Source organism: Zingiber officinale, chromosome 8A, assembly GCF_018446385.1.
Source record: "Zingiber officinale cultivar Zhangliang chromosome 8A, Zo_v1.1, whole genome shotgun sequence".
Lineage (NCBI taxonomy): Eukaryota > Viridiplantae > Streptophyta > Magnoliopsida > Zingiberales > Zingiberaceae > Zingiber > Zingiber officinale.
Genome location: NC_056000.1, coordinates 26216492 through 26232924, shown reverse-complemented (window position 1 = coordinate 26232924; position 16433 = coordinate 26216492). Strand labels below are relative to the sequence as shown.

The 16433-nt window shown below is 40.8% G+C and overlaps 1 protein-coding gene across 1 annotated transcript; it reads left to right on the top strand.

Moving 5' to 3' along the window:
• Positions 1 to 12193: 12193 nt before the first annotated feature.
• Positions 12194 to 12661, top strand: LOC122010628 (zinc finger MYM-type protein 1-like). The gene has a single exon (XM_042567142.1). It carries the CDS (start codon positions 12194 to 12196, stop codon positions 12659 to 12661), a length of 468 nt encoding a protein of 155 aa, XP_042423076.1.
• The last annotated feature ends 3772 nt before the right edge of the window (positions 12662 to 16433 follow it).

Genomic DNA, 16433 nt, shown 5'->3' with positions numbered 1-16433 from the left:
GAGACCATAACTTTTGACTCGGATAGATCAACAAGACGTACAATATATCAAATGGAAGATCTTTGAACGAGCTTCGATTTGATATATTGTGCATTTCATGATTCATACTGAATTAAAAGTTATGGCCTTTTAAAATTTACAATGTGTGTGTTGCTGATTGAAACTCACTAATTGTCCTAGACAAGTTCAATTGAGTCCATTTTATGTCTTATGGATTTTTGAGGTTGCAAGGAGGCTAATAATGCCCTTCATTACTTATTTTGGCTTATTTGGAGGTGTTAATATGTTATTAGAACAATTGACTAAATGTGTTGCTGATCAAAACCGCTAATTTAATTAGACAAGTCTGATTGGGCTCATTTTAGGTCCTGTAGATTTTCGAAGTTAACAAGGAGTCCGAATGTTTTTCATTACTTATTTTGGCTTCTCCGGAAGGTGTTAAAATGCTATTAGAACTACCGACTAAAATACCAATGTGAACCTGATATGAATTATATCAAGTCCACTTTAGACTTGATATGATTGCTCAACGTTGATGTTATTCTAAAATCAACAACTCGCACATTGTAAAATTTAAACGGTCATAACTTTTGATTCAGGTTGAATCATGAGACACACAATATATCAAATCAAAGGTCATTTAGATTTCTTTGATTTGAAATATTGTATGTTTCATGGATTAACCCGAGTCAAAAGTTTTAGTCTTTCAAAATTTACCAACATACACGTTGTAATAGCTATGAAACCATCTACTATAACTATAAGCTCAACTTTAAGAGAATAAAACTTTTGACTCAGGTTAATAACAGGACCTCAAATGGGTATAATCAACCTTGTCTATGTACATCAGTAGTTTTTGATCAAAATCCACTTATAGATCTAAACAAGTACGATTGGACCCATTTAAGTTCTATAGATTTTTGAGGTTGCAAGTAGTTCAACGATGCCCTCCATTGCTTATTTCAACTTCTCTGGTTGTATTAAAATGTTATTGGATAATCGGCTAAAAAATTTCAACTTGAGCCTGATATGAATCATATTAGGCCTATGTTGGCCCTAATATAATTCATTACCAGACTCAACTTATAGTTGTAGCAGCTATGATTTCATAGCTGCTACAATGTGTTGTTGATATTTGAAACACCAACATAACATTGTTGCTGACTTAAACTTTGAGAGACCATAACTTTTAACTGATATTGAATCACAAGACTTACAATATATCAAATCGAAGATCTCTGAATGAACTTCGATTTAATATATTTTGCGTCATGTGGTTTAATGTCAGTCAAAATTATGATCTTTTGAAAATCAACAGTAAAATTAGCAATACAACATTGTGCTACTTATTTTTCAACGACATAAAATCAACAACACAGTACATTATGTTGCTTATATTTCAAAATTAACAACACAACATTGTGTTGCTAAAAAATTAGCAGCACAATGTTGTGTTGTTGATTTCAGAAAATGAGTTATATTGTGTTGTTGATTTTTCAGTAGCGTAAAATCAGCAACATAATATATTATGTTATTGATTTTTGAAAATCAGCAACACAGTAAAAAAGTAGTTTAGAATTTTTTTTTAAATGAAGAATAAAAATGAAGAGAGATACGTAAAAAGGAAGAGAGAGACTACATTGTTTAGATATTTCCAAAAATCGGAGAAAATACATAATCAACTATGTTGTTTGGTAAATTACCAACGGTCATACCATAAAATTTCAACAACAAAAGCAACAATAGTTTTATTGAGTTTTACAATAACAACACATATTACAATAATAGTATCATGTAGTATCATAATATGGTAGCAATTGTAATTCGAGCATCCTTCAAATGGCCAACCAAGACAATTAGTATTATATAGTACCAGAACTTGAGGTTGCAAATTGACAAAAAAAAAAAAAAAAAATAGCAAGGCAATTGAGGGATATGTAGCAATGAATTCGCTTGATACCGAGTTGTAGTTTCAAATTGATCGATTCATCTTTCATTATATATGTTAATTACCAAAGCATTATGGAGGATCCAATGGAGAGCCACTTGAAGGAGCCCATCTCGATGAAGGCTATCACTATAAAAAAAAAAAAATAGAACATTAGGATCGAAAAATTAGCAACGGTTAATAAAGCGGTTGTAAAAGCAGATCCAATAGAATTGGTCAAGTGTAACCATTCTTAAAACCGCTCCAATTGATCTTTTTTTGAAGCAGTTGGTAAACCGTTGCTATTGGACACATATAGAATTGATTAGTAAACCGCTCCTGTAACCGCTGCCCAACTGAAGTCGTTCCATGCGCTGGGGAAGTTCCCCATAGCAATGCACACGAATTGGCCTGCCACCGTGATTCACCAGGCCAAGTTGAGCGGCACCACCGCACTAGGGAGGTTGAGATTAAAGTGGCCAACGAGGAGCTATGTGAGGGCGACGTGGAAGACTAGGACGACGACGACGGTGCCAGCCATGACCGAGACCTTGCTCTACGCCTGTAGGAATTTGGAGATGGGGAAGTTGAGGGCGTAGATGAATAACTGCATGATCAAATAGAGGATGAAAATGCCGGTGTGAATCATGATGTCATTATCCTGCTTGAACAACTGGAGGAGAGGAGTGGCGAAGATCAGCCGCTATTGGTGCTTCGACGACAGAGGAAACATAGATAAAAAAAGGAGGGTTGGGAGGTTAAATTTTATTTTTTTGAGAAAAATAAAAGAAAAAGAAAAAGGGGTATTATGGGAAAGAAAATAAGAAAAGCTACATGATTGGTTCCATTCTAAAATGGGTACGTTTTTAGATAATAAGTAAAACTTGTTTCGTAAATTGCTCGTAGATAAATTTACGGTAATCTTTTTTATATATTTTTTAAATGGAATATTTTATTATTTTTTATATTTAGCATTAGCTTTTAAAAAATTTAGCATGAAAATAAAATTTTAATAGATTTTAAATTTTAATAGGATAGATTTAAAAAGGTTATATTATATTTTAAAAAATATGGTTGATTATATTAATGTATATTTGGCTTTATAAAACTAGTGATATATATATATATATATATATATATAATTTGTTATTTTATTAATCAGCGTCAAGTGTTAATTTTTTTTAAAAAAATTTACTTTTGTTAATCTAAATTAATACTCTAGCCTAAATTTTATGTCCTAAAAAAATTAAGAAGGTGCAAGGTAATATTTCACTACCGTGAGTTTTTTTAAAATTTTTTTAATCTAAATATTAAATCCTAAATTTTAAGTTTTAAAAAATAATTACATATGGATGGATCTACAACATATCACACCTCATATAATGAAATATTATCTTGCACATCTATCCGTGAGCATTTAGGATAGTTTATTTTTTTAATTTAAAATTTAGAATTTAGGATTTCAGAGTTTATGTTCTCCATCTCAAGTATGCATCCCCTACATGCACACGGAGATAGTCCACGTGGCAAGGTTGACTGCCACGTGAGCTGCACACATGGGGTGGACAGTGTAATAAGCCTCTATATATTAAAGGTGGTGACCATATATGTCATCCGATCAAAAACTGCAACCTTCAATCGAGATGCCACAACTGAAATGAAACCCCCACGGAGGAAAGGTATTTGTTTGCTTGAGAAGTCTAAAAGAAGACAAATAGAAGGGAAAAAAAGGGCGTAAACTAGTTATAGAGTCTTCACTAGGGAAAAATAACAATCAAAAAAGGTTTGATATTTTACTTTATTGTTTTCCACAATTGTAAGTAACTATTCAAACGGTTCATTATTAAATGCATCTTGCCCTGGGATAGGATTGAATTGGATAGTACTTACAGAGTTACCTCCTCACATACCATTATTAAATGCATGTTTTTTTTTTCTTTTGAATTGTAAATGTGAAGTAGCGATGTCTCCCTTACTAATCTTTTCTACCCACAACCGCACAACGGATCTTCTGAACTGCTGCTTCAGCAATAGATCAAGGAGAGAACTCTACGATTAAGTCCATATGAGTGGATTAGATCTAATTATGATTAAGTCTATATGAGTGGATTAGATCTAATTAAATTCATATAGATAAACTTAATCTCTATAAAGTTGGGCTCATACTTGATTAACGTAACACACACAATTAATTATCATTAAAATGACTAAACATGATTAAGTGATCTAATGCTTCATTGCATATAAAAAGTGTTTGAATTAAATAGATATAGATTCAATGTGTAGATCCAAAACTCAGTTCAGTAATATTAATGGTCTGTTAATGATGAATAGGCTTTAAGAAGAATAGTCTCTATAGGATGAACTTGGTATATAAAAGATGACACTCATGAATTAGGACAGATTCTAGAGTCTCTTCAACCTCTTCTCTTCCTCAGCAAGAGAAAACTAAGGATTGTCACCGCCCACTCCTGTAGAAGATTTTTCCGCAATAGCAGGAACTCCAGCGACAAATAAGAAGCATTAGCCTTTGCGATGGATTCAGGTTAGACATTCATGTGATATTGTTTCGATTTGTATTGAGCTTTAGAGATTCATAGAAGTTAAATCATGTTATAAATACATCCTTTAGTTCATATATAATGTATTGTAAGGTTTGGCTTATTATCAATTTTTAAGGCGTAAGGATAATTTTTTAACGTTTTGTCACAAATACATCAATTTTTGCATTCGATTCTATATGGATGAGCGAAATTGATGTATATTCGTTGAATGTAATAAGGATAGATTAGGATCTAACCTTCAAATTGAGATTTTCGCATTATTTGCGAAGAACGAGATTGACGACGTCATTTTAGGGTAGAAAATCATATTTCAGAAATGGGCGTTTTCTAATATCAATTGATTGGGAAGGTTCTCAATCGATTGAGAGTCGTGGATTCACGAACAGAATCATCTTAAATCGATCCATTGATCGATTGATGTTTACCAATCGATTGGCGTAAGGTTTGATCGATTGGGATGCTCAAGTTCGCGAACAGAAGAGGGTGGAATTGATCAGCTGATCGATTGGTGTTTACCAATCGATCTGCATGAGGAATCAATCGATTCAGACTATCGATCGTGATAAGAATTCAAAGGAAAGCTTCTGGATTGATCGGATGATCGATTGGGGTCAGTCAATCGATTGAAGATTGCAAGAATCAAATAGAAAGCTCCTGAATCGATCAACCGATCGATTGGGGTTACCAATCGATTGGTCAATTGATTGAAGTTCGTAAGAATCTAACAGAAAATTGTTGGATCGATCGACTAATCGATTGGGATTCACTGATCGTTCAACCAATCAATCAGATTTCACTGGGTTGTCTACAGAAGGATTCCAGATCGATTGATTAATCGATTGGGATGGATGAACCAGCGAACAGAAACTTTCTAGATCGATCAGTGGATCGATTCATATGTGTTCAATCGATCGGTCAATCGATTGGCACGCATGTGAATCGATTCACATTCTTTTTGATCGATTAAAAGGGGTGTCAATCGATTGATATCACATACCAATCGATTGATAACTAAATTTAGCTCAGTTCTCAGCAATTTCTTCCTGGATTCTTTTTTGCTCTTGCTACCTAGTCAAACCTATATTATTGCCAAAGCGAGAACTATTGAGGAGGCTAGGAGTACTAGTGCAGAGGGATGTATATCCATGCTAAGGATGATTGGCCTAAAGGAAAATTATTTTTTATGTCGGATATATGTTTAAGGAAGCTCCCAAATTAAGCTAAACTTCTTAATCATGCATGCACATAGTATGTCTGCCCAAAGGAAAGGGCACTATGTGGCCAGTTAGAGGCATTGTGAGTGATGCTAGAAAACATAAGCTAACTAAAGAAGCTCATGAATAAAGTATCATGCGCATAATGCGTCGGTCCAAAGGAAGGCGAGTTATGTGGCAGATGAAGGTGATCATGAGTTACTTGGAGAGTACCAATAGCAAGTTACAATTTAGTCCAAAGACTTAATGTAACGTTGCACTAGATATCTCTATGTATGCCCATAAAGTTGCATGTTTTTTATTTGTTGCATTTTATTATTGCACAAGATACATGTTGTGATCGTTGGTGGCCAGCTGTGGGAGGAGTTGAATAGCCCTACATAAATAAAAATAATATCCTTCTCGGACTTTTAAAATAACACTTGTATAAATAATTAAAGACTGAACTTAAAAGAAAAGAGACACCAGAGTTTACTTGGTTACAACCAGGTAGGTTGTTAATCCAAGAAAGATGATCACACTAAATTCTCCTTGAGACGGAGAAGCCTCTTTTACAGCAGTGTAAGCACAGAAAGAAGGAAGCTAAACAAAACAAGAAAGCACACAAGTATTGTTACAAGTGCTTGTTGAATTGAAAAGCTTCTGGGCCAAGGCTATATTTATAGCCTTGGTCGGGCGCCTGGAGGGTTCCAGGCACCTGGAAGGGGATTAAACTTTATCTCCTTCGTAACGGATCACAATCAAACGTGATCGGGTCAAAAGTCAGGTTCCGGGCGCCCGGAATTGCTCAGAGCGCTCGGACTGGTCCAGGCGCCCGGATTGGGTCCGGGCACCCGGACCACTAAAGTCAACACAATTGACTTTTTCCGGTCCGGACCCTCTGCTCCGGTGTTGCTCGCCTTGGTCCGGGTCTTCCACTCCGGCTCCACTCTCTTGGGTGATTTCGGCCAACCGAAATAAGGCTCACCCGAACTCAATTTCGGCCTTCTCGAGCAACCTTCCACTCCGACTTCTCGTCCCTCGAAAACACCGGGCGCTTCCTTCTCGTTCGCCCGCGTACTCTTCCGCAACACCTCGTCCCTCAGACGCACTAAGCCCGTCGGCTCTCTCCCGTGCCGTCCTTCTCGCTAGCTGCGTCTTTTGCTCGACTTCTTGTGTTCCTAAGCTCTTGCACACTTAAACACAAGATTAAAACACCACAGGACCTAACTTAACTTGGTTGATTACATCAAAACAACCTTAGGGTTCCAACAATACATGTCTTATTTGCTAAATTGAGCTATATTCTTTGCTTTTGTTTATGTAGTACTCTTAATGTATGCTAATTTGAACAACATCCTCGTGATTAGTTGGCACAAATTTTGGACAATGGAAAGAGCATATTACAATACTATTGGGTTGCATGGATCTGAACTATGCCTTTAGGTATGATCACCCTGCACTTTTAACTGATGATTCGACTGCAGATCAAAAGGTGAACTTTGACAAGTGGGAACGATCTAATCACATGAGTCTGATGATTATGAGAATGTCAATACTAAAATCATTAAGGGGTTCGATAACTGAGAAGGAGGATGCTAAAACCTTCCTTAAGGAATTAGCGGACTGATTTGCCTCAAACGAAAAGGTCGAGATTATTACACTTCTCACGAAGTTAGTGTCCATGCAGTACACAGGGAAGGGGGTAACATTAGGGAGTACATCATGGAGATGTCTAACCTAGTTACAAGGCTTAAGGCATTAAAGTTAGACATGTCTGAAAATGTCCTTGTGAACCTCATCTTGATTTCTCTAGCTACACAGTTCACTCCTTTTAAGATTAGTTATAATACTCAAAAGAAGAAATGAACACTAATGAGCTTATAGCTCAGTGTGTATAGGAAGAAGAGAGATTAAGAGGTGACACATCTTAAAGTGCTCACTATACATCCTCATCTCAATATTCAAATAAGAAAAAGAAGGATAATGGTAAAAGTAAGGATAAACAACTTATAGTGACTGGGGCTTCAAGGCATAAAGTGCAAAAGCAATAAGATTCAGACCCAACTTGTTTCTTTTGTAAAAAGAAAGATCATTTGAAGAAGGATTGCCCTAGATATACCAACTGACGTGCTAAGAAAGGTATACTTCTCAATTTTGTTAATTTAGAAGTCAACCTAGCTACTGTACCTAATAACACTTGATGAATAGATACTAGTACAACTACTCACATAAGTGTAAATATGCAGGGTTGCCTCACCAGCCGAATGCTAATTGATGTTGAAAGATTCATCTATACCGGAATAGGCAAGAAGACAAAAGTAGAGGCAATAGGTATCTTTAGAGTTTGTTTGGGGAACAATGTACTTTTGAATTTAGAAAATACTTTTGTAGTTTCGTTTTTTAAATGGAACTTAATTTCTATTTCATGTTTGGACAAATCCGGATACACTTGTTCATTTGGAAATGAAAATTTTAGTATTTTTCAAAATTCTATCTTGTTCGGTACTAGTTCCTTGATTGACAAGCTATATAGATTAGACACTAAAACTCATATGGATAATTTTGTAATGCATAGTATAGGTGTGAAGCATGGTATGACAAATGAGAAATCATCCATGTTGTGACATAGGCGTTTAGGGCATATCTCTAAACAACACCTAGAAAGGTTAATGTCGCTAGGAATTCTCAATTCTCTTGATATGTCATATTTTGGAATTTGCATTGAGTGTATCAAGGGAAAAACAACTAACAAAAGTAATAAGGGTTCAAAGCGGAGTAATGGAGTCTTAGAGCTTATACATATGGATATATGTGGATCACTCCCTAAGGCTTCTTGGAATGGTCAATCATACTTTATAAGCTTTATAGATGATTATTCCCGATACAAATACTTGTACCTTATTCATGAGAAATCGTAATTCCTAGACATGTTCAAAACCTTCCAAGCCAAAGTTGAAAATTAACTTGGTAAGAAGATTAAGGTTGTAAGATCAGACCGTGATGGTGAATACTATGGTAGATCTGACGGATCAGGCAAACAACGTTCTGGGCTATTTGTAGATTACCTTACTGAGTGCGGTATCATGGCGTAATACACCATGCCTAGGACACTCAGCAAAATGGTATAGCAGAGCGACGAAACTGAACCCTCAAGGACATGGTGAGAAGTATGATTACATTTTCTTCCCTACCAGAGTCTTTATGGGGTGAAGCACTTAAGACTGCAGTTTACCTACTCAACAAAATTCCTAGTAAGGCAGTAACAAAAATCTTATACAAGTTGTGGGCAGGTAGAATGTCTAGTCTTAGGTAGGGGTGGCAATTTTTGACCCGACACAAAAACACGACCCGAACCGAACACGAAAAAATCAGGTTAGGGTTGGGTAGTTTCGAGTTCGGGTCGAAATCGGGTCGACCCAATTGACTCAATTAATAAATAGGTCGGGTTTGGGTCAACCTGAAATGACCCAATTATAACCCGCGAACCCGTTTATAATTATTGATCCTGTCCGAATCGCCGAACCAAAGGACGCTGGCCACGTGGCGCTCTCCTAGCCGATGACGCAGGCCTCCGAGATAGGGGATCTTCTTCGGATGAAATGCCTAGACGAGATGACAGGAAGGGGAAAGCCCCTCGAGCGGACGCATTGCCCGAGCGGATCAATCGCCAATTTTCAGAGGCTATTTTGCGAGACCCTCTGCCCAAGCATTACGTGCCTCCGACGATCGGCGAGTATAATGGGACAACTGACCCAGATGATCATCTGGGTAAGTTTGATAACACGGCAACCCTCCATCGATATACAGATGGAGTAAAGTGCCGAGTTTTTCTTACCACTCTCTCGGGATCAGCTCAACGGTGGTTCCGGAGGTTGCCGGACGGATCCATCACAAGCTTCAAGGACTTCCGAACGGCTTTCCTCCATCATTTTGCAAACAGGCGGCGCCAAATTGATCCTGTCCGAATCGCCGAACCAAAGGACGCTGGGCACGTGGCGCTCTCCTAGCCGATGACGCAGGCCTCCGAAGCTCCGGCGATCCTGCACAGAAGTCGGGTCGGGCAGGGGTTCCCGGCGGTGACCCTCCGGAACCACCGTTGAGCCGATCCCGAGAGAGTGGTAAGAAAAACTCGGCACTTTACTCCATCTGTGTATTGATGGAGGATTGCCGTGTTATCAAACTTACCCAGATGATCATCTGGGTCGGTTGTCCCATTATACTCGCCGATCATCGGAGGACATGTATGCAGCTCGGTATGTGTGCCCGAGCCTCTTCACAGCTCTATATAAAGGGTCCTCACCCTTCGCCGGAGGTACGCATTCTCGGAGATTTGGAGCCACTTCTTTGTTGTCCACTTGCCTGACTTGAGCGTCGGAGGGTCGTCGCCGGGAACCCCTTCCCGGCCCGACTTCTTTGTAGGTTCACCGAAGCACCGTCCGACCGGCCGAAGATCTACGTCAGCTACAAGAAGAGCACCACATGCCCAGCGTCCGTTGACTCAGCGATTCGGACAGGATCAATTTGGCGCCGTCTGTGGGAACGCACCTGCATCCGAACGGAAGCAATGGACGAGGCTGGACGACCGCCCACGGTGATGCTCTCCACGAAGGAACTCGACGCTCTTATCAAGGCAAGAGCAGCTAAGCTCGTGGAGCAACAGAGAGAGAATGCGCAAGCCGAGCGGCTGAAGCAACAAACAACGTCAGCATCAGGTGGCCGAGCGGAATCAATTATCCCTGAGCGGAGGCAATGATCCCCGACCGGACGCCTCCCCCAACACAATGATCCAACCGGCATTCAAGGGGGAGCACCGCCGAGCGGATGAAGATGGATTGGGACTTGGATCAACCATGAAGCGCAAATCATCTCCAGCCGTAATGAGCTGGGTGAGAGGTGCGCTGATGTAATTTTATATATGTTTTGGTCGCCTATGTCCTTGTAATGCAGGAAGCAGAAATAATTAAAGGATGGCAAATAGCTTCGCCGAACGCAGGGGCGGATGTACCGGGGGGGCGGCGTCGGCGGTCGCCCCCCCTTGCCGGCAGACCAAAAAAAAAAAAAATCGGAGTGCTTCACCGTGGCGTAGAAAAAATTGCAATCAAAGCAGGCCAGCAGGAGACGAGGAAAACGAAGAGACGAAGAAGAACAGTTCACTTGATTAATTGTGGACCACGTGTCCAGTTTGACACAATCACGTATTCACGTGTCCACTTTGTCATATTTCCATTCCATATATAATTTATATAAAAGTTTATTTTTATATTTATTTAATTTTTTTTATCTCTCCTCCTCTGTTTGTTTTGTTTCCGCCGCCGCTCACCCTTTATCTCTTCATATTTTTATTTTCCATTCCACTTTAACCTTGTGATCTTGGTCTTGCCCTTTGTTTCTTCTCGCTGCCGAGCACCAACCAAAACGGCAAAGCCGGAAAGTCCTACGCCAAAGGTTTTTTTTTCCTCTCTTCTGAGTTCCGATCAAAGCCGCAAAGCGCCAAAGCTCAAAGGTGAAGTCTTCAGCGGTTCAGCCTTCAGGTAAGTGGATTTTATTTTATTTTATACCTGAATTTTATTTTATTTTTTTAATAATTATTTGATTATTTCTTGATTACCATGTATGATACAATTAATAATTTAAAATTTTAATTGTTTAAATATTTAGTTGCTTTTTATCACCTCTCTTGTTAAATGGTTCACATTATTTTATGTTGATAATTTTTTCCCATACATTATTATTTGTAGAAAATGTTGAGATATTTTGCAAAGAGACCTAGGAGTTCAATTGAATCGTCTAGTGTTCCGGATGAAGAGTCTACTCCTGCACCACAACCACCACCACCTCCTCCTCCACAAATTTTATTTGAAAATATTGAAAATCTGAGTAGTGAAGTAGAAATTGTTGCTGATCCTGGTTTACGAAAATTGATTGAAGAGTATGATGTTGGTGCTAGAGATCGTATTCGAAAAGAATATGTTGCTATAGGCCCTTGTCAACCTCGAGGCCATAATTTTCCAAGAAAAAAAATGGGTAAAGATAATAGATGTTTCAGAGAGGTTTGGTTTAAAGACCGTGATTGGTTGGAGTATAGTGTTTCAAAGGATGCAGCCTTTTGTTTCTGGTGTTATCTTTTTAGACCTAGTAATATAGGGTTTGGAGGAGATGATGTGTTTACGAGATCTGGTTTCATAAATTGGAAAAAAGCAATTGAAAAATTCAATGAGCATGTAGGTGGAGTTGGTAGTGCGCACAATGAGGCAAGGATACAGTTTGAGGGTTTCAAGAATCAAAGACAAAGTGTGGAGTATTCATTTTCATCGGGGAAACATGAGCTTGAAGTTGCTTATCGCAAACGCTTGACTTCCATTTTAAAAGTAATTCGATTTTTGTTGTTACAAGGATTACCTTTTCGGGGACATGATGAGTCTTCGACATCATCCAATAGAGGAAATTTTTTAGAATTGCTCAAATGGTATAGTTTAGAGTGTCCAGAAGTTGCGGCAGTTGTTGGAATGAATGCACCTGGAAATAATCAAATGATTGCCCCAAAAATTCAAAAGCAATTGGTGAATGCTTGTGCAGTTGAGACCACAAATGCTATTCTAGCTGATCTTGGAGATAGATGGTTCACTTTACTACTTGATGAGGCTCGTGACTGTTCAGTGAAAGAGCAAATGGCAGTTGTTATTAGATATGTGAACAAGCATGGAGAGGTGATTGAACGATTTATGGCTGTAGTTCATGTTGCAACAACTACAACTGCTTGTTTGAAGGAGGCAATCGACTCTTTATTTGCTAAGTATGGTTTATCAGTGGCGAGATTGAGGGGTCAAGGATATGATGGTGCTTCAAATATGTCTGGAGAATTTAATGGCTTAAAGTCACTGATAATGAAAGAAAATCCGTATGCATTATATGTTCATTGTTTTGCTCATCAACTCCAGCTAGTGGTTGTAGCCGTTGCTCAAGCAAATCAATAGGTTTGTGATTTCATGTGGATTGTTGGTTCGATTGTGAACACATCTGCATCATCTTGCAAAAGGGCCGACAAACTTCGACAACTTGAACATGATAGAAAAGTTAAACTTCTTGAAAGAGGAGAGATTAGTTCTGGTAGAGGACTAAACCAAGAAACTAGTCTAGCTAGACCTGGAGATACACGATGGGGGTCTCATCATTCAACTTTATGTCGTATTGAACAAATGTGGCCATCTGTTATAGAGGTTCTTCAAAATTTGATTGATGATGGTGATCGTTCTTCTAAGGGTTTAAGTAGAACTTTGGTTGAAAGAATGGAGAGGTATGAATTTGTGTTTATTCTACTATTAATAAAACGTATATTGGCAATCACAAATCATTTGTCAACCGTTCTACAAGAGAAAGATCAAAATATTGTGAATGCGATGCGTTTGATCAATAATGTGAAATGCAAATTGCAAAAGTTGAGAGATTCTGGATGGGATATTTTACTTGAGGATGTGAAGAAGTTTTGTAACACTCATTCCATTGAAATAATTAATATGACAGATAACATCAACAACCGTAGTCGTTTGAAGAGAGATGGAAAAAATGTTAATTTTTATCACTACTACCATGTTGAAATCTTTTGTGAGGTAACTTCATAATTCTTTTTTTGTTTACCGTCAATTAAATTCTTTTAAACATTAACATATTTATTAATTTTTACTTTTGTTGTTTGATTTTTAAATTGTAGGTTATCGATATTATTTTACAGGAGATGGATAGTCGTTTCTCTGAAACAACTACAGATTTGTTGATTTATATGTCATGTCTTGATCCTAGAAACTCGTTCTCTAGATTTGATGTACAGAAGTTAGTGCGCCTGGCTCATTTTTAAGAGGATGATTTTTCTTGGAATGAGCGTATGTTGGTTGAACAAGAGCTTGAAACATATATTAATGACGTCAGATCAGATGAACGGTTTGAAGACATTTCAGATTTGGGAGCTCTTGCAAAGAAAATGATTGAAACAATGAAGAACCGTGTGTTTCCTTTGGTTTATCGGATGATTGAGCTAGCCTTACTTCTTCCAGTTGCTACTGCAACTGTTGAAAGAGTGTTTTCGGCAATGAATATTGTCAAAACAGATTTGCGAAACAGGATTGGAGATGAATGGATGAATGATAGTTTGGTAGTATATATCGAGAAAGATGTTTTTAATACTGTCGACAATGAGCCAATTTTACAGCGTTTTCAGAACATGGAGTCTCGAAGAATGCAATTGTCACGTATTCGTTAGTAGGTTGCTTTAAAATTTTAATATTATTGTACTAGTTTCTTTTCATAATATTGTACCTTTTTCTCCTGTATGCAAGTTATTTAATTTTTTTTTAATTACATAGAAGTTATTAATTGTTCAAAAAAATTTCATCGCGCTTAAATCACGGTCGCCCCTCCATGATTGAATTCCTGGATCCGCCACTGGCCGAACGGCAGTGTCAAAATTAGCCTTAATGGCCGTCGAGCTCCGACGTTAAAAATAGAGAGACGAGCCGGCGTCTATAAATCATCCGAGCGGAAGACCGTCGAGCTCCGACGTTAAATATCGAGAGACGAGCCGGCGTCTATAAACGTCCGAGCGGAAGACCGTCGAGCTCTGACGTTAAATATCGAGAGACGAGCCGGCGTCTATAAACGTCCGAGCGGAAGATTATAAACGTCCGAGCAGAAGACCGTCGAGCTCCGACGTTAAATATCGAGAGACGAGCCGGCGTCTATAAACGTCCGAGCGGAAGACCGTCGAGCTCCGACGTTAAATATCGAGAGACGAGCCGGCGTCTATAAACGTCCGAGCGGAAGGTCGTCGAGCTCCGACGTTAAATATCGAGAGACGAGCCGGCGTCTATAAACGTCCGAGCGGAAGGCCGTCGAGCTCCGACGTTAAATATCGAGAGACGAGCCGGCGTCTATAAACGTCCGAGCGGAAGACCGTCGAGCTCCGACGTTAAATATCGAGAGACGAGCCGGCGTCTATAAACGTCCGAGCGGAAGGCCGTCGAGCTCCGACGTTAAATATCGAGAGACGAGCCGGCGTCTATAAACCCCCCGAGCGGAAGACCGTCGAGCTCCGACGTTAAAAATCGAGAGACGAGCTGGCGTCTATAAACCTCCGAGCGAAAAAAGGCGATCAAGGGGACTCGTACTCGCCGTCAATATCGTTCGACCACCTACGTGTTCCGCTCGGCCCAGTACCCAAAGATACTTCACCAACATCCAGTGAATTAACCTCTTCTGTCGAAGCAGAATATATTCGTCCGAGCGGATGGTATTTTCATGGTCCAGTCAGTCGGACTAATCGCCTCCTTCGACTAGACTTGAAGGGGAGGCAAGTGATCCGGTGGTAAGAACAGGGGACCCCCTTTTTTGGGGAAGTCAACGCCACGGGGAGGTCAAAGTATCCGACGTCCGACCGGAGAAGTGGAGACCGATCGGCCGAACGGGGTCACAGCTGAACCAAAGACGACCCGACGGGGCTAGGGGTTCCGACGCTCGTTGAACAGAAGGATGCCGGGCCGAACGGAAGCATGCAGGGCCGAATGGAAGCATGCCGGGCCGAACGGAAGGATGCCGGGCCGAACGGAAGGATGCCGTGCCGAACGGAAGCATGCCGCGCCGAACGGAAGCATGCCGGGCCGAACGGAAGCATGCCGGGCCGAACGGAAGGATGCCGGGCCGAACGGAAGGATGCCGGGCCGAACGGAAGCATGCCGGGCCGAACGGAAGCATGCCGGGCCGAACGGAAGCATGTCGGGCCGAACGGAACCATGCCGGGCCGAACGGAAGCATGTCGGGCCGAACGGAAGCATGCCAGGCCGAACGGAAGGATGCAGGGCCGAACGGAAGGATGCAGGGCCGAACGGAAGGATGCCGGACCGAACGGAAGGATGCAGGGCCGAACGGAAGGATGTCGGCCCGAACGGAAGGATGCTGCGCCGAACGGAAGCATGCCGGGCCGAACGGAAGCATGTGGGCCGAACGGAAGCATGCCGGGCCGAACGGAAGGATGCAGAGCCAACCTGACATTCGGCCAGGAGCTTCCCGGGCCGGACAGAAGACAACCCGACCATGGGCGGGTTTCCGACGCTCATAGTGAAAAGGGTCACCTGGCCGAGCGGATAGCCCGCTCGGCCGAAGCATAAAGCATCGTTGCTGTGGAACACTCTCAGCCGAGCACCCGGTCGGACATATGCCTGCCGAGCGGCTGGCCCTCGGCGCGGGAACAGAAGAGACAAGGACAAAGGAAACATCGGGGGAACATCTCCTGACAGCGGGTATGTTCAACGACCAGGCCATACGCAAGATCTTACAACAGAGGATCCCGCTGTCCCATCATAGATGTGCTCGGACTGTAGCAGTATGGCGTCAGGTAAGCTCTTCTGATAAGCCCATACCGAGGTATGGACAGAGGACACGTATGCACCTCGGTATGTGTGTCCGAGCCTCTTCACAGCTCTATATAAAGGGTCCTCACCCTTCGCCGGAGGTACGCATTCTCGGAGATTTGGAGTCACTTCTTTGTTGTCCACTTGCCTGACTTGAGCGTCGGAGGGTCGTCGCCGGGAACCCCTTCCCGGCCCGACTTCTTTGCAGGTTCGCCGAAGCGCCGTCCGACCGGCCGAAGATCTACGTCAGCTACAAGAAGAGCACCACGTGCCCAGCGTCCGTTGACTCAGCGATTCGGACAGGATCAATTATAAATTTAAATTAAAATTACAAATTTAAAAAAGTTAA